General features: G+C 50.3%; 1 protein-coding gene across 1 annotated transcript; it reads left to right on the top strand.

Annotated features, from left to right (window-relative positions):
- Positions 1–1,161: 1,161 nt before the first annotated feature.
- On the top strand, positions 1,162–7,793 carry LOC138998955 (NUT family member 2G-like). Its single transcript, XM_070400989.1, has 7 exons — positions 1,162–1,177; positions 3,384–4,101; positions 4,453–4,581; positions 5,030–5,169; positions 5,631–5,875; positions 6,250–6,366; positions 6,900–7,793. Exons 1-7 carry the CDS (start codon positions 1,162–1,164, stop codon positions 7,791–7,793), a joined length of 2,259 nt encoding a protein of 752 aa, XP_070257090.1.
- The last annotated feature ends 18,097 nt before the right edge of the window (positions 7,794–25,890 follow it).

The following is a 25,890-nucleotide window of genomic DNA, read 5'->3' as shown; positions in this document are numbered from 1 at the left end:
TTGCCCCTGACCCCGTTCCTCCTGTATTTATTCAGTAAGTGGAAGTTTTCAATAAATGTTGCTTCACAGATGTTTCCGTTGCAAGGTTGTTGTGCAAACATTGATCAAAACATGACTGTCTGGGCCAGTTTCCGTTGACATGGCAGGTAGCATGGGAACAATGTCACCCTGCCCGCCCTCATTTTTTGCATTATATTGCAGAATTTCAGTTGGCAATAAAACATATAGTAGCAGAATCAACTTACTAGAGTTTGTCATATTTCAAAAGAAACTGAAATCATCTGATTTTCGTTCTGGTCATTTGCAAGAGGGGAAAGAGGCAGGAGAAAGACACATCACTGCATTTTCCATTTTGCAAAATTTGACTGTGAACTATGCAAAGGCATTACTTTAAAATCTTACAAAATGTAAAAAGTTAGACACTGAACAACGTTATACTCTGAGAAACAAAAAGTGGTGGTGTCTGGTCTTGCCCTGTAGGCTACAGGGCCTTGCCCTGATGGACGGGAGCAAAGGGGATGGTTTGTAAGGCTGGGCCGGCTGCATCTGCAGGGCTCCCAGCACTGGGCGGCACTTGGGGCCACAGGACTGCTTCCTAAGGAATGATGTGCACACAGCCACCGAGCATGCTGCCTCTGCTGGGTCAGTCCTAATTTCAAACACTGGGTTCCGTGTGGCCATAAGTTCCCATTATTTCTTCAGGCTGCCCGTTCTGAATTTTGTTCAGAAAGTGTAGTTTGTGTTGAAGTCAACCAAGACCAGATAGGAAGCAGGTTGAGGGACCCAGAACTAGGGTGATGGATCAAGAACTGAAAGAAAGGGCACATCAGGGGACTTTGGGTGCCTAGAACTTAGAGAAGGTCATTACTGCTAGTGTGTCTTTAAATTTGTGATTTTAAATTTGAAAGGAACTGCTGGTTCTGGCCTACCTATCAGAGCCCTCCATGGAATGCCCCCCCACCCCCACCCCAGCCCATTGGTCCTCGGCCCCTCCCCCGCTGCAGAATGTCTGGAGCCCTACATTCTACAGTTTAAACCCAAACCTTCCCTCCACTGGATGCTGAGCAGCTGTTGGAGCAGGTCAGTCTCTGGATTCTCGACTTGACTTTTCTCATTGTGGAGGCTACTAGGCAGCGGTGGTCGGTGAATGAGTCTGCGGGGATGGCTTCAGTAGGAGGTAAGACTATAGATGGGAGAGGGGATGTTTTAAACACTGAGATGTCCCTCAAAACTTGGGGTTAAACTGTGACACTGGGGAAACACGCTTTGACTGAAGTAGGGGAGGGAGAGAGCACTGGACCTCAAAGCACCTGTCACCTGGGAGGCTGGGAGCCCATGGGAACCTGTGAGGGCACTGGCAGGAGGGCTCCTAGAGGTGGGTCAGGGTGGCTCAGGGAAATGCCTGGGTGTGGAGAAAGGACGGCAGCAGGCACGTGGGTTCTTCCCAGAGGGGAGACAAGCCACTCCCATGTATGTGTGGGGAGTAGTGGGCGATGTCGTGGGGGTGGCACAGGGTGGTCACGGGAAAGCCTAGTCCTGTGTACTGTTCTTGGGGCACCTGGAGCTTGCCCCGCAGTATCTTTCTAAGGGACTTGACCTGAGTTCACTAGAGCTAATGGGGGCCATGGGAGGGTTTAGCCAGAAAGCTGTCCAGTGGGGCTGCCTGTGGCCAAGTCCACAATGAAATGTCCCCCCTGAGGGCTGGGCTGGAAGGTCCTCCAACTGCTGCAGCCCAGAGCTTCTCCCCTGCTTCTGGCCCAGAGCTCACTCCTCCTCAGCCCAGGGAGCTGCTTGTTGGCTTGGATTCCACAGGGGCAGGGTGGCCGGGTAACTTCCACCAAGAGAGGGCCCGGTTCCCTGAGCTGTCCCGAATCGTTCCCCCTGTGGCCACCCAGGTCTTCAGACCAACTTCCTCTTGTCGAGCATCTCATGGTGCACCCTCTGCCCTGCCCTTTACCTTTGAGATGAAGGGTTTGCTCATAGTCCATGTCCCTGCTTCAGGGACAGAAAACAGATGTGGAGCCTGCGTGGTGTTCCGTGGTACATCTGTGAAGGCGGATTCTTTTTTAAAGGGGAAGGGGAGTGCACAGGGGCAGGAAGACCATGGCCTGTGTCAGTAGTAAATGTCCGAGGCCGCCTGTCCTGAGGAATTAGGGCACGCAGTGTGCAGCCTGCTCTCCTGGACTAGGTCTGCTCGAGTTCCTCTGAGCGGGCATGTGTTCAGACAACTGTGTCCCACTGTCACCTGCTCACACCTGCTTCCTACTGGCCTTCACTTTCCACTGTTGGGAGCTGGAAGGGGAAGGACCTCAAACAGTCTGCAGTCCCATGACCCATCTAACAGGACAGCAGCTATGGAAGTTTCTGGAAACCCTACCGACAGCCCCACTTTGCCGCATTCCCTGACTCTTCTCTAACCCTCTGCAGCCATTGCTGGCTGTGAAATGACAAGCTCCTGAGGGGCCATTAGTCTGAGCCAGTGATGGCGAACCTTTTGAGCTCCGCGTGTCAGCATTTTGGAAAACCCTAACTTAACTCTGGTGCCGTGTCACATATAGAAACTTTTTGATATTTGCAACCATAGTAAAACAAAGATTGATATTTTTGATATTCATTTTATATATTTAAATGCCATTTAACAAAGAAAAATCAACGAAAAAAATGAGTTCGCGTGTCACCTCTGACACCCCTGTCATAGGTTCGCCATCACTGGTCTGAGCGCTGGGGCCGAGTGGCAGGACCTGGCCCGTGTTGAGTGTTCACTGTTGGTTCTGACATACGTGTGCATGGTGGTCAGTGCGTTCAAAGGTCAGATCAAGGTCCCTGTGCCTTCTTGTGGAGAGACATTACTCAAGTGTTTCTGTGTTGTTGTGCAAGCCCAGGACAGAACAGGGGTGATTTATTGAGAAAAGGGAAGACTGAGGAGCAGATGGGGCCCTGATATTTCAGACACGGCCTGTTCTCAGAGGCCCTTTGGGTGCCTAGAACTTACCTTAGAGACGGTCACTACAGGAGTGGGTCTGCCAGGGGTCATTTCCCCCAGAGCTGACTGCTGCCCAGGGCCATGCCCTGAGACTGGCAGGGTCGGTGCCAGGGAATCCTTAGGGCGGCTCTCAGGGTCAGCGCTGGCTGGGGCCGTTTCTTCTCGCAGACAGTGGTCAGGGAGCCTTGGCGCTGGGGAGCAAGCTCTCCAGTGGAGTAATTCCCAAATGGAGCGTGACAATAACCTGAGGACATCTGCCACCTCCGCAGTTTGCCCATCCCAATGGCCCTCCCCTGGGAGACTCACTGCTCTGATTCCCCGGTGGCTACAGGGGCCCAGAGCGCCTCAGTGCTGTTTGCTGGTTCTCCTCCTCCCTTCACCCTTTCCTTTCTCTCAACAGCATCTGCAGCGCTGGGAGCGGATGTGACCCTGAAGCCCGATGCCCCCATCACTCCTTTCACAGCACAGCCCTTTCCCCCGCCCACTACTGGCCCCGCACACCGGCCACCTTGGGAGCAGCACCTGCCGCCCCTCAAGACCCCGTCATTCCCTCCTGGCCGCCCCCTGGTGCTGCCCGCTTTGCCCAGGACATCTCTGGTGGCAGGAGATGCTGGTCAAGGCCCTGTTGGGCCTGGGGCTTATAACATCATGGACCAGGCCAGGTCAGAAGGGGGACGACCACAGCCCTCCCAGACTCAGACCATTGTCCTGACTCAGGCCCCCCTCAACAGGAGTGCCCCAGGTGCCATCTGTGGGGGTGCTGTGTGTCCTGCACCCCTCTTCTTGGAAGCCACTGAGGTGGAGGCGATTATGCCCCCCTCGGCTTTTGGGGGCACCCAGGCTGGCGATGGAGGCTGGTGTCCCGGCCTTCCTCCTCAAGCTCCACCACCAGCTGCCCAGCTGGCCCCCATCGTCCCCCGAGTGGATCCTGGACCACGGCCACACACGGCTTCCAGGGAGGGTGGCCTGGCCGGCTCCCAGTCCAAGGCCTCTCTGGATGATGCCTGTAACCCCGAGAGTGTGTATGAGGACTTCCGTCGGTGGCAGTGCTTCAAGGCCCTGGCCCGGGGGCACCTTCCCCAGAGTCCTGATGCGGGAGCTCTTTGCTGCTTCCTCATGTGAGTGCACTGGGCAGGGCAGGGGGCGCGCCTGGAGCTTTCACATCAGAGGAGCTGGGAGGGACTTGCAGGCTGGCTAATCCCAGGATGCTGGAGGGCAGGTCTGAGGGTGGGGTCCCAGCGATGGGTGTGAGTGTAGGGTCAGCCTCCAGTCCTGGTTCATGGGCTGGTGTGAATGTGAGGCCATGACAACAGCAGCTGGAAGGCTTGTCTTTGCACACAGACGCCTCTTCCCTCACCTGCCGGTGCTCAGTGCTGCCGGGTGGGGGTGGGAACCTGGCGCCACTGAGCTGGGGTGGGCAGGCAGGTGGAGGCCAGGCTGCAGCCATGACTGACCCTGAGGCATTACAGGCCAGCGCTGCGGTCCCTGTCCCGCCTGAGGCCCACCATGACGCTGCAGGAGGGAATAGGGCAGGCCATGCAGGAATGGCAGAACAAGAGCAACTTTGACCGGAGGGTCTATTTCGAGATGGCAGAAAAGTGAGTCCTTGGTCCCCACAGCTGGGGGTGGGGGTGTGGTTGCCTACTGGGCTTGGTCCAGCTGTGAGGTCTCATCAGAGAGCAGGGTGGTGGGAGGGTGTCACTCAGCACGGGGTCCCCGCTGCCCAGAGGCCCTTCTCTCCTGGGGAAGCCTCTCCCTCAGCTTCAGAGCGTGGGTGCTTCTGTCCCACCTCCCGGGAGCCCCCCCCTCCTCTGACCCTGACCCATCCTGGGCTGGACATGAAGGCTCAGGACAGGCTGGGGGAGGTGCCCGCCCCGTGGGCAGACTCCAGCCAGAGGGGCTGTGCAGGAGTGTGCTCAGCCAGCCTCCTGCCTCCCCAGTGTCCGGGCCCTGACAGCCCCAAGGCCCTGGCTCTCCCATCCCCCCACCTGCTGCTGCCTTTCTGGGGCCTCCTTCTCAGCACAGCTGTGCCCCCCTCACCCCCAGGTTCATGGAGTTTGAGGCGGAGGAGCAGATGCAGTTTCAGAAGTTGCAGTTGAAGAAGGGGACGCAGACCCAGCCCCTTCCTGCCCCACCGAGACCTGATCCTCGGGGGCCCCCAGCCCCAGCGGTGGGCGGGCAGCCAGGTAGGCCAGCACGTTCTCATGGGAGCCCATGGCCAAAGGCAACAGAGCCTAGGGCAGGCCACTGTCCCACCCACAGGGGCCCTTCGCCTTCAGGGGGGCTTTGGTCTTTCAAGGGAAACAGCCCTGAGAGTTGGGCCTCAGCGGCCCTTGGTCCCCATGGGGTCTGGACCTGGTCCACTTTCTCATCCCCTCTCCCTGCTCCCTGTCAAAGGCCCCACATGAAGTCGGCTGAGAAGCGGGCTGGCTGCGGGGCCCCTTGGAGATTCAGTGGCTCCACACTTCCTCAAACATGACTCTCTTGGGTGCTCCCCTCTGGCCTCTCCCCTCACATAGCCACAGGCTTCAGGTGGCCGGACCCAGCCGCACCCATATTAATGCCCCGAACACTGCCCTCAGCATCGCACGCCCCGGAGGTGGGAGCTTTATCCCCTCACGCTCCCTCCTCTTCCCTCTCTGCCCAGCTCGCACTACCAGGAAGGCTGTACCCAGCGCCCAGTGCACCCACACAGCCCTGCTGCCCCGGGAGACTGAGTCCCAGAATGGGATCCCCCCTGAGGCCGAGCAGGAGGACATGGACATCATGGATGAGCTGCCCATGGGGGCGCCAGGTGGAGGATGGGAAGATGAAGAAATGGAGTGGCTGCAGGATGAAGATCTCCTGAGCTACCTGGACCAGCTGTGCTCCCAGGAAGACTTTGTCACCCAGGTGGGCTGGCTGGCAGCTCCGGGTCTATAAGATCCCAGAGGGTGGCACTGCAGCACCCGACCCGGGTTCTCCCAGGCTGATGGGATTGGGCTCTGCTCTTTGTTCCTGAGCTGGGCACGTGAGAGTGTGTGTGTCTGTGTGCATGTGTGCGATTTGTGTGTGTGTGTGTGGTGTGTGCTGTGTTCATGTGGGTGTGCCTGTGTGTGTATGTGCATGTGTGTGTGTGTGTGTGCACCTGATGACCATGATGGAGTAAAACACCCGCCTGTGCAGGAGGCCGGGTGGGTCTTGGCTTTCCCACTTGTGCTCCAGGCCCCGCTGACTCCCAGTTTGCTCCCTGCCAAGGGGCTCACAGCCGCTTCCTTCTGTCCCAGGTGGAGGAGGTCATTGACCTCCAATTCATGGAACAAATAATTTCGCCAGACACACAGCAGGATCCCTTGGCCCTAGCTGAGGAGTTGGAGCAGGAAGAAGGGCTGACTGCTGCCCAGGTGAGCTAGGGGAGGGTAGACATTAGGGAGATGGGAGGGGGTACCCAAGTGAGCCATAGCATCCAGGGACCCCAGGGGAGTTAGAGGAGGGAAAGGCCCTAGTGAGTCAGGGAGGAAGGGAGGTTGATCGGGGTGGGAGGCCTTCAGGGAGCCAGGAAGGGCACACCCAGGTAAACCAGGGCAGGGAGCAGCCCAGAACCAGGACACACATGCCTGTGTCCACGCCACCCCTGCCTGCAGGCACCGCATGCCGAGGGGCCAGTCCTGGGTGGGAGCAGGGCAGGACAACAGAAAAGAGAGGGCTACAGAGAGGAGGGGGTGGGAGCCCAGAAGGGGAGGGGCCACAAAGCTGGGAATATGGCACAGGGGACAGAGTAGAGACACATGACTGCGGTGGATTCCAGTCACTTTGTCACCTCCCACTCCCCTCCCCCCGCCTCCCCCGCCCCCCACCCGTGCCATTGTCCTGTCACCCACGCTCCTCCTCCTCTCACATGTGAGCAGCGCCAGTCACTGTCCCTTCTTCCTCCCAGCTGGTAGAGAAGCAAGTCCTGGCCTCCAAGGAGGAGGGCGTGCAGGCACCCCCGAGTCACAGTGCTCCCCTGTGGGACTCAAGTCCTTCTGAGTCTGCGACCTGCCAAGATGCCCAGAGGCATGACCATGGCCCCAAGCTGGGGGTCAGTGACAAAGCCTGCCCACCAGAGACTGACTTCAAGGACCAGCAAAGGTGTGGCCCAGCAGGCGCCCACCGGCCCAGGCCCCAGGCCTTTGCTGTCTCTGCGGGGCGTCAGGAGCATCCACCACTGCGGGCTCGATGCCCCCCCTCTGCTCCCCAGGGCCATGGGCCTGCTGACTGTGCACTGGGCCCCAGGGAGGCCTGCATCCCCAGAGAGGCCTCTCCTGTCAGGGAGACTCGCGGGCCATCTGACAGGCCCCGTGAGGAGGACGAGGATCTCTGCAGCCTGGCCTTCCTCTGGGCCTCTCCCGGCCGCCTGCTGCCCTGCGCGCTCTCTCTGAGTCCTGTCCCCGCCTCGGGCCTGGCCTGCCCTGGAGGTCGGGGGCCCCGGGGTGCGGCCCAGTCCCAGTCCCTTCAGAGACGAGGCCTCAGCCGCGCTGCACCTGCAGCATCCAAGTCTCAGAAGCGGGCTCTGGGGGGAGGCCCCGTCCATGCTGAGAAGACCCCCCGCCCAGGGGCCGACCTCGGGGTCTGTGGGCGGCCAGCACTGGCTCTGGGGCTGGTGCCCTCCTCACAGCCTCGCAAGAGGAAGTGTGACCCGTCTGACCCAGGGAGTGGGAGGAAGCGGCACTGCAGCCAGGATGGAGCAGAGGGGTGTGCCCCCCACTGCCAGCGCCCTGAGGGGCCCAGACTGCATGGGGCCTGGCTGTCCCCCAGAGGAGCCAAGGGCTCCTTCTCATCGCAGGGCTGATCCTGCTGCTCCACTGACATGGGAGGGTGGGAGGCAGGAGGGAGGGCGGGACCCTTAGGGCAGGGGTGGGTATGGGGTGGGGGTAGGAGGGAGGGCAGGACCATTGGGGGGGGTGCCTGGGGAAGGGGTAGGAAGGAGGGCAGGACCCTTAGGGTGGGAGTAGGTCTGGGTGGGGGTAGGAGGGAGGGCAGGACCCTTAGGGTGGGGGTGGGTCTGGGGTAGGGGTAGGAGGGAGGACAGGACCATGAGGGTGGGGGTGGGGGTAGGAGTAGCACCTTTGGGACATTGTGGGTCTGTTATGAATAAAGATAATTTTGTTTGAAAATGCTCTGGGGGCCGCTGTGTCTGTACTCGGGTCTGCACTGCTCCTTGGAGAGGGGACCTGAGAGGAAGGGAGGATGCGGGAGGTCCTGGGCGCTCTGCATCCACAGGGGACCCTCAGTCCCTCCTCCTGATTGACAGGGACCTCTTCTTGCTCCTGGGAGCACAGAGCTCTCTAATGCCCAGGGACCCCTCCCATCACTTCTGCTCCCAAGGCCAGACTGTGCCCTGACCCGAGAGGGAAAGGCTGGGCCTCAGGGGCACCTGTCCCCCATGGGCCTCCTGCAGGAGGAGCATCCTCTGTCTCAGTGGGTGATTGAAAGTGGAGGGGGGTGGGGGCGAGTCTGGAACAAGGGGGTGACAGGAGAGTAATGGCGACAAGCCTGTTAAAGGTCGGTCCACGGGGAATGGCAGGGGTGGGGAGGATACCAAGTCCCTTGCGGGATTTCTGTGTGGGACGATCCTGTCCAGCTGGGGGAGGAGGACCCCTGTGCTGTGGCTGGGGGTGGGGCTCAGGGTCAATGGGGATTCAAGGACGCCCATGACTGCTGTCCCTTCCCTCCCAACCAGGGCTGGACTCTTGTGTGATAGATGCTGATGCAGATTTACATCCGCGTGGGAAACAGGTCCTACTCACAACCTGTGGGGCCCTTTCACAAGCTCGACCAGCAGGGGTGGCAGGGGCCCAGGTGCCTGTGGCCCCAGGGCTGGTGGCAGCTGAGATCCAGGCTGAGGGAAGGGCCCAGTCACCGGCTGTGGGCACTGCTACCGACCACACAGACAAAGCAGGGACCCAGGCACGGATGTAATACGGAGATGAGCCAGCAGTGAGGGACGGAGCTGAGCCAGGAGGAGACCCCTGTCTGCAGAACTGCCTGTCCCAGCTCTGCTCCCATGTGGCCACGCCCTGGCCCTCACCCCTGCCTCCTGGCCATTGCCTCTTCCCCAAGTTCAAGTCTGATTCCTGCCCTGTGCTCAGGTTGGGTGGGACGGCTGAGGCTCCCAAGCAAGGCCCCAGCCCACCCAGCATGCAAAGCTGTGGCCCCGGGCGGTGGTCCGGCAGCAGCGATGGGATGGGGCTGAAGCTGTGCAGTGAAAGGAGGCCTGGCCCTCTGCTGCCCCCACAAAGAGCTCTGGCAAGAATGGACTCATGTCAGGGCCCTCACCCCCTCCCTTGCTGCCTTCCCTTGTCCCGTGTGGCGGGCAGCACCCACTCTCCCAGCCTCCTGGGCACTTTGTGGAGGAGACTTCTCACCTGGGCCCATCTTTCCCCGGCCGCTGCCCCCTCCCTGTCCAGCTGGGTCTCAAACAGAGAAACGGGCTTGGAGGTTGTGCCAGACTCTGTGTGTTGTGGGGCTGGTCCAGAAGCCGCCTCCCCTCCCGGGTGAGCAACCTCCCCATGAGTCCCGATGTGTCCCTGCATGGGTGGCAGGCCCTGGATGCAAATGTGTGGGTGACGGCCAGAGCCTCGACCCTGAGTCGCTGGTGTGAATTTGTCCTGCAAATTCTCTGCTTTCAGGGTCTTGGTGGTGAAACAGGGTAACCGCTCCCCCTCCTCCAAGGTGTCAGGAGCACTGAGTTGTGTTTGAAGGGAACACACTTGCTCCACCCCTGTGTGACCTGTCACTGTCATTAGGTTCTCACCTGGCCCCAGGTGTCTCTGCGCCTGTCCTCACTTGCCTGCTGTTTCTGCCTTTGAGTCATTGTTTGGATGAACAGTTCCCAGGGGGACGCAGAGCCTGGGCTGCCCCCACCTCAGAGCCCTGGGAACCCCGAAATCTCCCTGGAACCTGCACAGTGGGGCCGACTGGAGGCCTATTGCTGCTTGAATCGTGGGCAAGGCCAAGTCCACGGGGTACGTGGAATCCTGGAGAGATTTGCACATTAGCGTTTGGAAAATACTACGGTAGGTGCAATGGGGAGAAAAGGGAAGAAGTGTTTCATATTTCCCTGCAGCCAACCTTCTTTATTACAAACTTATTACAGGCAGTTCTGCAGACATAAATAAAATGAACTGGGTTTGTAATAAATGAATGGAAAATAAACTTGACATGACACCCTGGAGGGCAGCGCATAAGGCAGGAAGCAGGACTGCGCTCTTAGTGACTGAAGTAGAATCTGTGGAAAAGGCAATGCCCTCCCATCACTCCTCAGGGGAAATCACGATGCTCATATGGAGAAGGTGCTCCCTGTGTGCTCAGCGCTCTCTGCTGCTTCTCTTCCTTGTAGGTTCTGGTGGGGCTGCGAATGGGGGGAAGGGGGAGTAATATTGTAATATTACCTCCTCCCTTAGAGAGCCTGGGAGTGAGTTCTTTTCCCGTTTTTCTGTGAGGAAAGTGCACCTGGGAAGGTCAGGGTACTGAGTGCAGGTCCCACACCAGGAACTGGGACAGCCTGGGAGGCACCAGGCAGGTTTGGCTGCAGAGACTTCCTCCTTCTCCGCGTGGAATCAATCCCCTGGAGGAAGCCCTGGCATCCTGGGGAAATCCCAGTCACATAGGACCGACCTGTCACCACCCTCGTGACTCGGAGCGGCATCTCAGTGCGGATGGAGATTGCGTTTCCCTGATGCTGAGCATCTTTCCTCTGCTTCTGGCCACGTGTACATCTTCTATGGAACAATGTGCCCTCATCGTTTCCCAACGTTTAGTTGGTTTGGCTTTTATTATGGAGCTGTAAGAGTTCTTTATATATTCTAGGTAAGAGTCTTCCCAGAGATATGGTTTCCACTAAATTCTCCCATTTTGTGGGCTGTCCTTTACTTTCTTGAGAGTGTCTTTGGAAGGAAAACAGTCTTAACTTCTAATGAAGCCCAATTTATTTATTTATTTTCTTGTGTTGCTTTGGTGTTTGGTGTTATATCTACAAATCTGTTCACAATCTATGTTATGGAAATGTATGCTTATGATTCTTTTTTTTTAAACCATCTTTACCATTTTTACATGTACACTTCAGTGGTGTCAACTACATTTGCATTGCTGTGTCACAGATTTCTAGACAATTGTCATTTTTCAACCTTGGATCTCTATACAGATTAGACACCAATTCTCCTACCTTCTTCCCCAGACCTTGACAACCACCTTTCTATGTTCTACCTTTGACTTTGACTACTTTAAATACTTCACGTGAGTAGAATCACAGCAGTATTTGTTCTTTTGTGACTTGCTTATTTTACTTAACATAATGTCCTAAAGGCTCATCCTCCTGTGACTCACTTTCCTTGTTTTCAAAGCTCTTGGTTTGTACAGACCACATTTCTTTACCTTTTCATCTGCTGATGGACATTGGGGTTTCTCTTGGCTATTGCAAAAAAAAAAAATGTAGCAATGAATGTGGGTGTTCAAATATTTCATTTGAATATTTTATTTATTTATTTATTGTTTTATTTATTTATTTATAGTTTTATTTTTTAATCCTCACCTGAGGATTAAAATCAGTGAGCAAGTAAGATGATCACCTAAAGCATCTAATATGCTTTTTGTAATTGCCTTTGAAAATCATGCCATCATTTTAATAATCCTTACTTTGTAGGTGATCATCTTACTTGCTCACTGATTTTGAGAGTGTCTTTTGAGTTCTACTGTTTTAAGAAGTGTAGCTGGGTTCAGGTTAAAATATTCTCTATCCTCCTCCTGACCTCTTTTGCTTCATTAACTGACAATACACATTCTTCATCATCTCTAGAAAATGTATCATCTTATTAATGTTGCATCTCCTCATCTTCTCTTGTCACTACCCCTACAACCCCAAAAATATGTATACTGTCCCATCCTATGTATTCTCTATGTCTTTATCTGCTCAGGCTGCTACACTGAATACGACAGAGTGGTTTAAACAAAAATATTTATTTATTTTCTTCATTTCTAACTTAAATTAAAAATTTCTCAATTACAGTTCATATTCAATATTATATTACTTTCAGATGAGTTACATAGTGGTTAGACATTTCTATCACTCACAAAGTGATCCTTCTGGGAAGTGCTGCACCCATCTGACAGTATATATAGTTATTACAATATTATTGACTGTATTCCCTAAGCTGTACTTTACACCCCTACGACTGTTTCATAAATGTCAATTTGTGCTTTTTAATCCATTCGGCTTTTTCATCCACTCCATGCAACCCCCCTCCCATCAGGCAGCCATCAGTTTGTTCTCTGTATTTATGAGTTAGGGTTATTGATAGGTATATAGTTATTACCATTTTATTATTTATATTTTACCTCTTTTTTCTTCTTCATCTTATTAAAGAAGTCCCTTTATCATTTCTCATAATATTGGTTTCGTGGTGATGAACTCTTTCAGTTTTTTCTTATCTAGGAAGATCTCTATCTTTCCTTTGATTCTAAATGATAGCCTTGCTTGGTAATCTTGATTGTTGGTCCTTGATATTTGTCACTTTGAATATTTGTGTCAATCCCTTTTGGCCTGCAAAGTTTCTGTTGAGAAATCAGCTAATGGTCTTATGGGAGCTCTGGTTTACATTACTATCTGTTTTTCTTTTAGTGTGCTTTTCAGATTCTCTGTCTAACATTTGGCATGCTAATTATATGATGTGTCTTGGCATGGGCCTCATTTGGTTCATTTTTTTGGGGGGGGACTCTGCACTTCCTGGACTTGTATGTCTATTTCTTTCACCAGGTTAGGGAAGTTTTCCATCATTATTTCTGCAAGTAGGTGTGTAATCCGTTGACTCTCTTCTCCTTCTTTTACCCTTGTGGTGTGAATGTTGTTACTCTTGATGTTGCCCCAGAGGTCCCTGAAACCACCCACATTTTAGGGGGGAGTTCTTTTTTTTTAAAAAAAAATATATTTTATTGATTTTTTACTGAGAGGAAGGGAGAGAGATAGAGAGCCAGAAACATCGATCAGCTGCCTCCTGCACATCTCCTACTGGGGATGCGCCAGCAACCCAGGTACATGCCCTTGACCGCAATCGAACCTGGGACCTTTCAGTCCACAGGCAAAAGCTCTATCCACTGAGCCAAACAGGTTTCAGCGAGGCGGGGGGAGTTCTTTTTTCTTTTCTCTTTGTGTGTGTTCTGTTATTTTGACTTCCATATCATTGATTCAGTCCTCGGGTTTCATCTAATCTGTTGTTGATTGATTCCTATGTATTCTTCATTTCAGTCATTGTACCCTTTATTTCTGACTGGTTCTCATTCATGTTTTCTGTCTCCTTTTTTACATTTCCTATCTCTTTGTTAAAGTTCTCACTGAGATCATCTGTTCTTCCCCTAAGTTTCCTGATCATCCTTATGAGCGGTGTTTGAAATCTGCATCTGGTAGATTGCTTGTCCCCATTGTTGAGTTCTCTTTCTGGAGTTTTGTCCTTTTCTTTCATTTGGGACATATTTCTTTTTCTCTTCATTTTGGTTGCCACCCTGTGTCTCTTTCTATATATTGGGTAGATCTGCTATGTGTTCCGGGCTGGGCAGAGCAGCCTTATGTAGTAGGTGTCCTGTGAGTCCTAGTGGCACAGTCTCCCTGATTTCCTAAGCGAATCTCCAAGGGTGTCCCACCAGTGGATTTTGTGTGCTCTCCTGTGGTAGTTGAGCCCCGATTGCTGTTGGCACATGTGTTGGTGGAACTGACACTCAGGGTTACTGCTTTTGAAGACTTGTCATCACTACAGTGGACAGCAGTTGTGTGGAATTTGAGTGGGATTCATTTGAGCATGGCCGGTGCCGGCCATGTTCACCTTTTGGTGTTTCCTTTTTGGGGCTACGTGTGTGGTGCTTCGGTGTGGTCTGAAGACAGCCACCAGGCATATTGATACTAGAGCCTTTTGAGAGGGGTTCTGGTGCAGGTTCAGGTCAGCCCCTATTTGTGTTTGGCCTGGGGCCACATGGTTGGACTACAACGTGATCTGTGGTTGGTTGTTGCCTGTGCTGGGTTTAGTGGCACCCGGGAGTGGTTGTGCTGTGAACTGAGGCTGGCTACCACTAGGGCTGCTTAGCAAAAGGTACAGGGCCTGCCGAGGTCTGCTGTTGCTTGTTTGGGATTTAGGAACCTGTGATAGATTTTAGAAAACTGCATAGTGTGGGCCCAAGTTGGTCGCTTGTGTGGGTTAACTTCTGAAAGAGATTCTGGCAGGCCTATGAATTGGGTGGGGCAAGAGAACCACCGGTGTGGGGCAGGTTAATGGAGACTCACATTTGGCACCAGCCTTTAACTGCAGGCTGTGTATATGTGGGAGGTGAGGGAGAGGGCTCACAAAGGAACAATGGGTCCTGCCATCACTTTATTCTAGCAGAAAGCTGTTCCACCGAACCTCGCCCTGAAGCCGGACAATTCAGTCCCTCCCACATGTGCCTGGTGCCTTTCAAACTCCTGACCCTTTCCTGGAATTTGGACGGGTTTTGGTGAGCAGGTGTGTCTGTGCTCAAGCTCTTTAGGAGGATGCCTGGGCCTATAGCAGCCCTCCATCTCACCGGGACTGAGTTCCTACTGATTTTCACAACCATCCACTGTGGGAACTCTTTTTCCTGACACTGGTGCTGTCGGCTGGGAGTTTGATTTGGGGCTGAAACCCCTCGCTCCTCAGTGGGGACATTCACTGCTGGGATATCCCTCCGAATTCTTACCTGCCACAGGTGTGTGGGGAACCAGCTGTTGTTCGTCTTTGCCCCTCTTTCCAGTCTCAACGTGGCTTCTGCTTTAGGTCATGTTATAGAAGTGCTCTTCAGCTAGTCTTCAGGTGGTTTCCAAGAACTACTGTTTGGTCATTTATTTGTAATTTTGCTGGAATCACAGGAAGAGGTGAACAGAGTGCTTTCTTGCTCTGTCCTCTTGACCAGAAGAACAACATTACTTCTTAAACAGAGACTTACTTCCCATGGTTCTGGAGGCTGGAAGTCCAAGATCAAGTTGCCAGCAGACTCTATGTGCATGCATTTCCCTTTCCTATTTTCTGACTCTTTCTTTTCTGGGCTACGCTTTATTTAATTTAGTACAGTGACATTCCACGTCATGAATTTCTTCTTTTGCGAAATTTTGCAAAAATGTGATCTTATCTACTTTCCCCCCATTTACTTTAAAATACAAATGTGTAATGTTTGTAACATTCAATTTCATTATATGTTATAAATATATGAATTTTCAAGAGTCAAGATTTAATAACAAATAATGGCTACTGCTTTATTCAGAATATTCTTTTTTTGTGATTGAGAAAACATCCTCACCCGAGGAAATGTTTATTGATTTTAGAGAGGGAGGAAGGGGAAGAGAGAGAGAGAAAGAGAAAGAGAGAAACATTGATCTGAGAGAGAAACGTCAATTGGCCGCCTCCTGCACATGCCCTGACCAGGGATTTCACCTGAAACCTAGGTGTGTGCCCTGACCGGGAACCAATCCCACCACCGTTCAGTGTATGGACAATGCTCCAACAAACCGAGCCACCCACCCAGGGCTGTTCAGAATATTCTTAACTGAAACGGGCCCTTTTCATGACGAGTGTGTGATAGTGAATACAATTCCTACTAATGCAGTTTGGTGCCACTCTTTGATCTGGTTGAGGTACTGCCATTGCTTTTGCCCCATCAGTGTACATGGCACTCAATTGTTCCAGGATGAATCATAAGAGTCAAGAAAATTAACTAACAATAGATATATTTCAGCACCATGTTTCTTGGAGATTAAAAAAGATCTTCAATGATTAGTTGGTGCTGATGCTGAACAAATGCATGGAAAACAGCAAGTCCATTGATTTGTGAGACAAAAGTGCTGGAAGTTATCAACCTAATTTCCAGTTTGAATCCTTAACTGTATAATTGGAAAGTGGCAGGGCTACCATTTTTTCCCCACTGTGTATCTTAACAGACAGCTTGTAAGAGTGTGCAGCTGAAGTGGCTTTGTTTGAAGGACCTTGTTAAGCGATGGGCAGGGGGCCATGTGTTCCCAGAAGAATGTGGACGCTCTGGATTGCAGGTGGCCTTCTTTTCAGACAGGGGTGATTCTGCTGGCAACTAATCAGGAAGCTGGCTGGTGTCCTTGGCACTGCTGCCATCCCATGCACAGTAGGGATACAAGGGACTGAAGGGGGATGGGAGAGTGGACACCCTCCCTGATAGCAAAGAGCCATTGCCTGTTGTCTCCTCACCTCCACTGCCCATACAGACATGAAGGGTAATAGCTTCCTGTTTAATAAATGCTATTGATTGTACACTGACGACCTGAGGAGTCTCAAATACTGACTTCTCGCAACTCAGCAGCACAATGGAGACATGGAGGGTGGTCGATAGAAGTCATTAAGGATCTTGTTTGAGGCAAACTTGCTTATTCTGCAATATGTGCTTCTTTACTTAATTGGGGTCAGGCTGGTCTGTCTTTTGTAAAAATGATGTTGAGAGTATTTGAAAAATGAAAGATTGGCCCAACTGGTGTGGCTCAGCAGTTGAGCATGGACCCAGGAACCAAGAAGTCTCCAGTTTGATTCCCAGTCAGGGCATGTGCCCAGGTTGTGGGCTCAATTCCCAGTGAGGATGTGTGTGGGAGGTAGCTGATCAATGATGTTCCTCTCTCATCAATGTTTCTATCTCTCTCTCCCTCTCCATTCCCCTCTATCTCTAAAAATCAACAAAAGCAAGTGATTAAGACTGAGAGCTGGCAGACTGGCAAAGTGGGCTGATTGGTCCCACCTTCTTGCAGCCATGGCTGTGGAGACAGACACAAACATAAGAGCAGTGGATTGTTAGGAGCTTCAACACAAAGACAGTGCCTGACAGTGGTCAGCACATAACTAGCTAACAGGAAGCCCAGAATTGGCAGCTAGAACAGAAGAGTGGGGTCCTAAACTAGCCCCCTTTGGGGTATTAAAATATGGCTGAAGCAAATAACACTTATTATTTTTTCTTTTAAATTAAAAAAATTTTAGTATTAGTTATTTTATTTTTAATTGTTATTTAATTTATTGTTCTTTTTTTCACCTTTTTCTTCCTGATTCTCCCTTTTGTATCCTGTTTTTCTTCTTCTTTTTGCTTTAGTTTTTCTCTCTCATTCTTTTGATCTCTTTTTAAAAATTGGTCTTCTTTATCTGCTTTATTGATGTGTTATTATTACTGTAGTCTCTCTTGGCTTATTCATATATCCAATTTCCTCTTCCCTACTCCTACTCCATTTCCCCTTCTCTTTTTTTTTTTTTTTTTTGCTATTCATTTTTTCTCTCTCTCTCCTCTCTTTTCTTCTCCTAATTTTTTAATTAGTTTCACTTCCCTAATTCAGGCCTATCTGCTCTCTTCTCTATTCTTCTTTTAAAAAAATAAATAATTAAAACTTTTTTTCTTCTTATCCACTCATTCTTGTTCTCCATTCTCTATACTACACCATGGTCCTTCCCCTATTCATCCAATTCCTTAACTTTATTTTCTGTATTTGAGCTCTGCCCCTACAGATTCTGCTCCCTCTTTTTCTGAGTGTTTTTCATTTGTGCTTTTTGGTTTAGCTGTTTGTTTTGTTGTATTTTATCCCCATAGGGAAAGGTGAGGACTGCAATCCAGGTTGGAGAGAGGAATCCATGTTGGGGAAGTCTGCGCCCCACAAAGCCCGCGGCCTTTGGGGCCAGGTGATCCGTAAGTGTGGAAGGGGATCCACAGGGCTGCTGGCAGAAGGGAGCTCTACAAATTATCCCATAGCTGGATTGGGCGCAAAAAGGCAGCCTCGGATTTTACCAGTGCGCCGTCTGCTTAGTGCCAGGGGAAAAAGGATGTGCAGAAGAGATGTTTGGAGAATTGTGTGCAGAGCTGGACGGAGAGAAAGAGCTACATAACCAGACACCCGGAGAAGAGAGATCATGGGGAGACAAAGAAATAGCCCACAAACGAAAGAAAAGGAGGAATCACCAGAAAAGGAAGTAAACAAAAAGGAGGTAAGCAATATGTCAAAGAAAGAATGCAGAGAAATGGTCATAAGGTGGCTGAAAAGAATGGAAGACAAATTCAACAATATGTGTAAGAACCAAGAGGAAATGAAGAAGAACCAAGAAGAAATGAAAAATGACATCGCTGCTATAAAGAACTCAATAGAAAGCATCAACAGTAGACTAGAAGAAGCAGAGGACTGCCATCAGTGACCTAGAAGACAAGGTAGGAAAAAATACCCAAGCACAGCAACATCTAGGAAAAAAGAAAACTTAAAAAACAGGAGGAGAGCCTAAGGAAACTTTGGGACAACATGAAATGAAACAACATCCACATAATAGAGGTGCCAGAAGGAGAGGAAACTGAGCAAGGAATAGAAACATGTTTGAAGAAATAATGACAGAAAACTTCCCTGATATAGGAAAGAAAACACACAAATCCAAGAAGCTCACAGGTCCCAAACACACAAATCCAAGAAGCTCACAGGTCCCAAACAAAATGAACCCCAAAAGACCGACACCAAGGCACATTATAATTTTATTGGCAAACACCAACGACAAAGTAAGAATCTTAAAAGTGGCCAGAGACAGAAAGTTATCTACAAAGAATCCCCCATCAGACTAGTGACTGATTTCTCAACAGAAACACATCAGGCAAGAAGGGAATGGAATGAAATATACAAAGTCATGCAAAGGAAGGGTCGGAATCCGAGAATACTATACCCAGCAAGGCTATCAATCAAAATTGAGGGTGAAATCAGGAGCTTCACAGACAAAAAAGGACTATAGGAGTTTATTACCACCAAACCAGCAACGCCCGAAAATGCTAAAGGGTTTGCTATAAAAAGAAGAAATAGGAAATGAAGAAGGAACACAGGCGTAAAGAATGAAAATGGCAACAAACAAATACCTATCAATAATAACTTTAAATGTTAATGGATTAAATGCCCCAATCTAAAGACATAGGGTAGCTGAGTGGATAAGAAAACATGACCCATATATCTGCTGTCTACAGGAAACCCACCTCAGAAAAAAGGACTCACACAGACTGATGGTGCAGGGATGGGAAAATATTTTTCAGGCGAATGGAAATGAAAAAAAAGCTGGGGTAGCAATACTTATATATGACAAATTAGATCTCAAAGGGAAGGACATAACAAGGGATAAGGAAGGCCACTTCATAATACTAAAGGGAGCAATATAACAAGAAAATATAACTCTGGTAAACATATACGCACCCAATACAGGATAACCCAAATACATAAAAAAAACTTCTGGAGGATATCAAGGAAGAGAGTGATAGCAATACAGTCATAGTAGGGGACTTTAATACCCCACTATCACCATTGGACAAATCCTCTAAACAAAAAAAATCAGCAAAGAAACATCAGTCCTAAATGATGCACTAGGTCAGATGGAATTAATTGACATCTTCAGAACATTTCACCCCAAAGCCACAGAATATACATTCTTCTCAAGTTCACATGGGTCATTTGAAAGATAGACCATATATTGGGTCACTGGAAAGTCTCTTCAAATTCAAGAAGATAGAAATCATATCAAACATCATCTCAAATCACAATGGCATAAAATTAGAAATCAACTACAATAAAAACAATAAAAAAAACCCAAACACCTGGAGGCTAAATAGCATGCTATTAAACTATGACTGGGTTACCAGAGAGATCAAAGAAGAAATAAAAAGCATCATGGCAACAAACGACAATGAAAACACAACAATCCAAAATCTATGGGACACAGTGAAAGCAGTCTTGAGAGGGAAGTTCATAGCTCTACAAGCCTGCCTCAAAAAACAAGAAACAATGGTAATAAATTATCTAACCCTACAACTCAAAGAGTTAGAAAGAGCAACAAGAAAAGCCCAATGTAAGGAGTAGGAAGGAAATAATAAAGATCAGAGTGGAGATAAACGACATAGAGACTAAAAAAAACAATACAAAAGATCAACAAACCAGGAGCTGGTTATTTGAAAGGATAAACAAGATTGATGAACCTCTAGCCAGGCTCACCAAGAAGCAGAGAGAGGACCCAAATAAACAAAATCAGAAATGAAAGAGGTGAAATCACAACCAATCCCACAGAAATACAAACAATTATGAAAAAATGCTATGAACAACTCTATTCCAACAAAATTCTATGGACAACCTAGATGAAATGGACATCTTCTTAGAAAAATACAAGCTCCCAAAACTCAACCAAGAAGAGTCAAAAAACCTGAATAGGTCGATAACTACCGAAGAAATTGAAACAGCGATCAAAAAATCTTCCAGCAAACAAAAGCCCTGGTCCGGGTGGCTTTCAGGGGAGTTCTACCAAGCATTCAAAGAACTAAAACCTATCCTCCTCAGACTATTCCAAAAAATTCAAGAGCAACACACATTTCCAGGATCTTTCTATGAAGCCAGCATTCCCCTAATACCACTTGGAGTGCGGGAAACGAGTTAAGTCGGCTCGCGTGAATTGCGCGTACTCAGCGGGAGCCTTCTTTACCTCGGTTCATATAGATTTGCGGTGTAGTGCGGGAAACGTGTAAACTCGGGCCGATTGTAACTGCGTATTACCAAATATTTGTTTGTAATCCACCCTTTTGGTGGATGGAACAAAACCAAAAGACAGAGCCATCTTATATTTTGGCGGGAAATTCACCCGCACTCCAAGTGATACCAAAACCAGACAAAGATACCACAAATAAAGAGAACTACAGGCCAATACCCTTGATGAGCATAGATGCTAATATCCTCAATGAAATCCTAGCAAATCGGGTTGAGCAATACATTAGAAAGATCATACACCATTGACCAAGTGGGATTTATGCCAGGAAGGCAAGGATGATTCAACATCCGAAAATCAATAAATGTGATACATCACATAAACAAACTGAAAGACAAAAATCACATAATAATATCAATCGATGCAGAAAAAGCATTTGACAAAATCCAACACCCTTTCTTGATAAAAACTCTCAGCAAAGTGGGAATAGAGGGATCATACTTCAACATAATAAAAACCCTATATGACAAACCTACAGCCAATATCATACTCAGTGGGCAAAAACTAAATCCATTTCCCCTAAGAACAGGAACAACACAAGGATGCCCACTTTCACTACTCCTGTTCGACACAGTACTAGAAGTACTAGCCATAGTGATCAGACAAGAAGAAAAAATGAAAGGCATCCAAATTGGGAAAGAAGAAGTAAAACTGTCCTTATTTGCAGATGACATGATATTATACATAGAAAAGCCCAAAGACTCCACCAAAAAACTACTAGACCTAATCAATGAATTTGGCAATGTAGCAGGATACAAAATTAACACCCAGAATTCTATGGCCTTTTTATACACCAATAATGAACTCACAGAAAGAGAAATGAAAAAAAAACCAATCCCATTTACCATTGCACCAAAAAAATAAGATACCTAGGAATAAACTTAACCAGGGACGTAAAAGACCTATACTCGGAAAATTACAGGACATTGAAAAAAGAGATAGAGGAAGACATAAACAAATGGTAGAACATACTATGTTCATGAATTGGTAGAATCACCATCATTAAAATATCCATACTACCTAAAGCAATCTATAGATTCAATGCAATACCTATTAAAATACCAATGGCATATTTCAAAGATCTAGAACAAACTCTCCAAAAATTCATCTGGAATAAAATAAGACCCCTAATAACCACAGCTATCCTGAGAAAGAATAACAAAGTTGGAGGGATCACAATACCAGACATCAAACTATATTACCAAGCCACAGTTCTCAAAACTGCCTGGTACTGGCACAAGAACAGACATATAGACCAATGGAACAGAATAGAGGACCCAGAAATTGACCCAGGCCATTATACTCAAAAGTGATTGCTGAATTCCCACTCAGCACTGGGGACTCTTTGTTCCTAGCACAGGCCTAGGCACCTACTGGGAGGGAGATCCAGTACTGAAAAGGTTGGTTCTAGATAGGTCTGTAAAATAAACATTTGGCAAATGAATGAACAAAAAGAAAAAGAGACATTGATAGAGAAGATGTTCCACTCTGCTGACTTAAAGTTTGCTTTCAAAAGGAGGTTTGAAGCTTCCTGCTGTTTTTTTTTTTTTTTTTTTTTTTTTTTTTTAGCTTCTTTGCATTTTTAAAAGGCAGGACCACTGAAGTCTAATGGGAGAAAGACAAGAAAGTGCTGGGCATTCAGAATCATGGGCAGTGGGAATATTGGGGAACCTCAGACCAGTCACTTCATCTCCCTGAACCAGTTTCAATCTGCAAAATAACTAATGTGTGTGTTTTAAAAAATATTTTTATTTATTAAATACATTCGGGTGACATTGGTCAACATGAACATATAGGTTTCAGGTGTGGGGTTCTATGTTACTGGATCTGTGTATTGCACCGTGTACCCAACGCAGGAAGCAACACCAGGCTGGTGAACAGGAGATGAGGTGTGAAGGCGCATCATGGGTCAACTGGCCACCAGAGGCCAAAGGGCTGGCCTGTGAAGGACTAGGGACAGGAGCAACATCCTGGCGTGAACTGGTCTGCAGTCAGAACCCTCTCCTCCCTGAGGCAGGTCACAAAGCAGCTATTGCATTTCTGAACAAGAAATTGAGACACGGGTTTTGACAAAAAAAAATTAAGATATTTTAAAAATTCATGAATCTATGTGCGGTGTCGTAAAGTGGATTAAGATATCATATGTCTGTACATGTTAATGAATCAGGTTTATTACAAATATGAAATCAGAAAAGAGCTCTTTGCTCAGGAATTCATTCATCAAGTGTGTGCTGTCTACCTGGGTCTCGGGGGCAGGGACTTCACAGGTCACCTTTCAGGTGCTGAGAGGGGCTGAGGGACAGACAGGTGAACAAGAACCAAGGCAACACTTTATTTCAGGAGATAGGAAGAGCCACAAAGAAAACAGACTTAGCTTATTATGACTAGGGAACCACAGGGACACAAAGGATTTCTGTTGGTGCCCTGACCAATGACCTTAAACACAGTGGTTCACAGGACAAAGTGTGGGATCCCAGGTGCTGTGGGTCAGAAACCCGAGGCAGTTCATTGGGTTGCCCTCCTCCCAGGAGGCCTTGGGGGGGCCTGCTCATGGGGAGGTGGCAGAATCCATTCCTTATGGGACAGTTCCCTTCTGTGTTCTTGCCAAAGCCACTCCCAGCTTCCTGGGCGCTCCCAAAAATGTTGGCCTTTGATCCCTTCCTCCAGCCTCAAAGCCAGCAACTCAAGTGGAGTCCCTCCCTGGCTTCTCTGCCCCGCCCTCCCACCCAGTTTTCACTGTCAAGAACACCTGGTTATGGAGGGTCAGGACCTCGGGGAGAGCCACGCCTCCTGTGCTTTCTGTAGAGGGCCTGGGGTGTGTTGGTGTCAATAAATGTTTATTCACTGATTTTAAACAACACAAGAAAATTTGAGAGGTTGGCCCACATGGCTGACCTGGCAGGGTTGCTAGGTTACCTCTATGACCTGTCTTACCATTCTGACCTCTGTCAGTACTGTGACCTATTGCCTGCTGTACCCCCTAGGGCTGGGTGGGGGCTCCCCAGCAGGGTGACTCCCCAGCAGGCTCAGGGAAGGGCTCCCCAAAATATTTAAACTGAGTAGTGGCTTTTGAGACAGAGCTGGCCCCATGGAGAGCTGTGAAAGCCTCCCGAAAAGGAGAGGCAGTGCCCAGGGCAAGGACAGCCAGGCTGGATGGGAACAGCAGATGGTGGAGGGGGCACATAGGGGACCCTAGGGTGGATTGAAAATGCTGTCACAGCATGAAGGCTTTTAGGCACCAGAATAGGGGGATCTGATTTATATTTTTTAGAGATCACTCGGTGATTTGACATTTGAAATGATATTTGACATGTGTCCTGAGAGCCCGGGAGGATTTGGGCAGATGACGATGGTGAGATGTGCTTCAGGTACAGACAGTGGACACGGCCTGGAGGCAGGACAGATGAACACTGGGGACCAGCGCACATGCCTTTCAGAGCTTGTGAGTGATGGGACAGGGCAGGGAAACAGAAGACCCTGCATGGAGGGGGCAGGGCAGGGGGAAGGGGTCCTTCATGGAGAGGGCAGGGTAGGGGAGGCAGTGAACCCTCCATGGAGGGGCCGGGCAGGGAGGAGAAGGGACCTTCCATGGAGGGTGCAGGGCAGTGGGGGCAGGGAACCCTCCATGGAGGGGACAGGCAGGGAGGAGAGGGGACCCTCCATGGAGGGGACAAGGCTGGGAAGAGAGGGGACCCTCCATGGAGGGGACAAGGCTGGGAGGAGAGGGGACCCTCCATGGAGGGGACAGGGCAGGGAGGAGAGGGGATCCTCCATGGAGGGGATGAGGCTGGGATGAAAGGGGACCCTCCATGGAAGGGTTGGGTCAGGGAGGAGAAGGGACCCTCCATGGAGGGGGGACCGTAGGGGGATGGGAACCCTCCATGGAGGGGACAAGGCTGGGAGGAGAGGGGACCCTCCATGGAGGGTACAGGGCAGGGAGGAGAGGGGACCCTCCATGGAGGGGACAAGGCTGGGAGGAGAGGGGACCCTCCATGGAGGGGACAAGGCTGGAAGGAGAGGGGACCCTCCATGGAGGGGACAGGGAAGGGAGGAGAGGGGACCCTCCATGGAAGGGACAAGGATGGGAGGAGAGGGGACCCTCCATGAAGGGGAGAGGGCTGGGAGGAGAGGGGACCCTCCATGGAGGGGACAAGGCTGGGAGGAGAGGGGAACCTCCATGGAGGGTACAGGGGAGGGATGAAAGGGGACCCTCCATGGAGGGGACAAGGCTGGGAGGAGAGGGGAACCTCCATGGAGGGTGCAGGGCAGTGGAGGCAGGGAACCTTCCATGGAGGGGGGGGGCAGGCAGGGACGAGAGGGTAGCCTCCATGGAGGGGACAAGGCTGGGAGGAGAGGGGACCCTCCATGGAGGGGACAAGGCTGGGAGGAGAGGGGACCCTCCATGGAGGGGACAAGGCTGGGAGGAGAGGGGACCCTCCATGGAGGGGGACAGGCAGGGATGAGAGGGGAGCCTCCATAGAAGGGATGGGTCAGGGAGGAGAAGGAACCATCCATGAAGGGGGGACCATAGGGTGATGGGAATCCTCCATGGAGGGGACAGGTAAGGAGGAGTGGGAACCCTCCATGGAGAGCACAGGTCAAGGAGGAGAGAGGACCTTCCATGGAGGGGGGGACTGTAGAGGGATGAGAACCCTCCATGGAGACGACAGGTAGGAAGGAGAGGGGACACACCATGGACGGGAAGGGCAGGGAGGAGATGGGACCCTCCATTGAGGGGGGACTGTAGGGTGATGGGAACCCTCCATGGAGGGGACAGGGAAGGAAGAAGAGGGGACCCTCAATAGAAGCGGCTGGGCAGGAAGGACAAGGGACCCTCCATGGAATGGGAAGGAAGAGGAGGAGAGGGGACCCTCCATGGAGGGGGCAGGGCAGTGGGGAAGGGAAACAGGGAACCTTCCAAGAATGGGCTGGGCAGGGAGGAGAGGGGACGCTCCATGAAGAAGGGAGGGCAGGGGAAGTGGGGACCCTCCATGGAGGAGACAGGGCAGTGAGGCAGGGAACACTCCATTGAGACTACAGGACAGGTGGGGCAGGGGACCCTCCATGGAGGGGTAGGGCAGGGAGGAGAAGGGACCCTCCATGGAGGGGAGATGACAGGGAGGAGAAGGGACCCTCCATGGAGGGGAAATGACAGGGAGGAGAAGGGACCCTTCATGGAGGCGAGATGACAGGGATGAGAGGTGACCCTCCATGGAGGGGAGAGTACAAAGAGTAGAGGAGACCCTCCATGGAGGTTACAGGTAAAGAAGAGGGACCCTCCATGGAGGTTACAGGGCAGGGAGGTTAGGACCCTCCATGGAAGGGAAGGATAGTGGGAATGAGTACTCT

This window comes from Myotis yumanensis, unplaced genomic scaffold, assembly GCF_028538775.1.
Source record: "Myotis yumanensis isolate MYYU_CA2020_CCGP unplaced genomic scaffold, mMyoYum1.0.hap1 SCAF_21, whole genome shotgun sequence".
Classification (NCBI taxonomy): Eukaryota; Metazoa; Chordata; class Mammalia; order Chiroptera; family Vespertilionidae; genus Myotis; species Myotis yumanensis.
Note: the sequence above shows the minus strand (reverse complement) of the source record. Positions and strands in the feature narration are given on the sequence as shown.

Bases quoted from the DNA above. Each gene is read 5' to 3' on its own strand.
- LOC138998955 (XM_070400989.1), top strand. The intron at 4,102-4,452 runs GTGAGTGCACTG...GAGGCATTACAG, and splicing joins GCTCTTTGCTGCTTCCTCAT to GCCAGCGCTGCGGTCCCTGT. The intron at 4,582-5,029 runs GTGAGTCCTTGG...CCTCACCCCCAG, and splicing joins TATTTCGAGATGGCAGAAAA to GTTCATGGAGTTTGAGGCGG.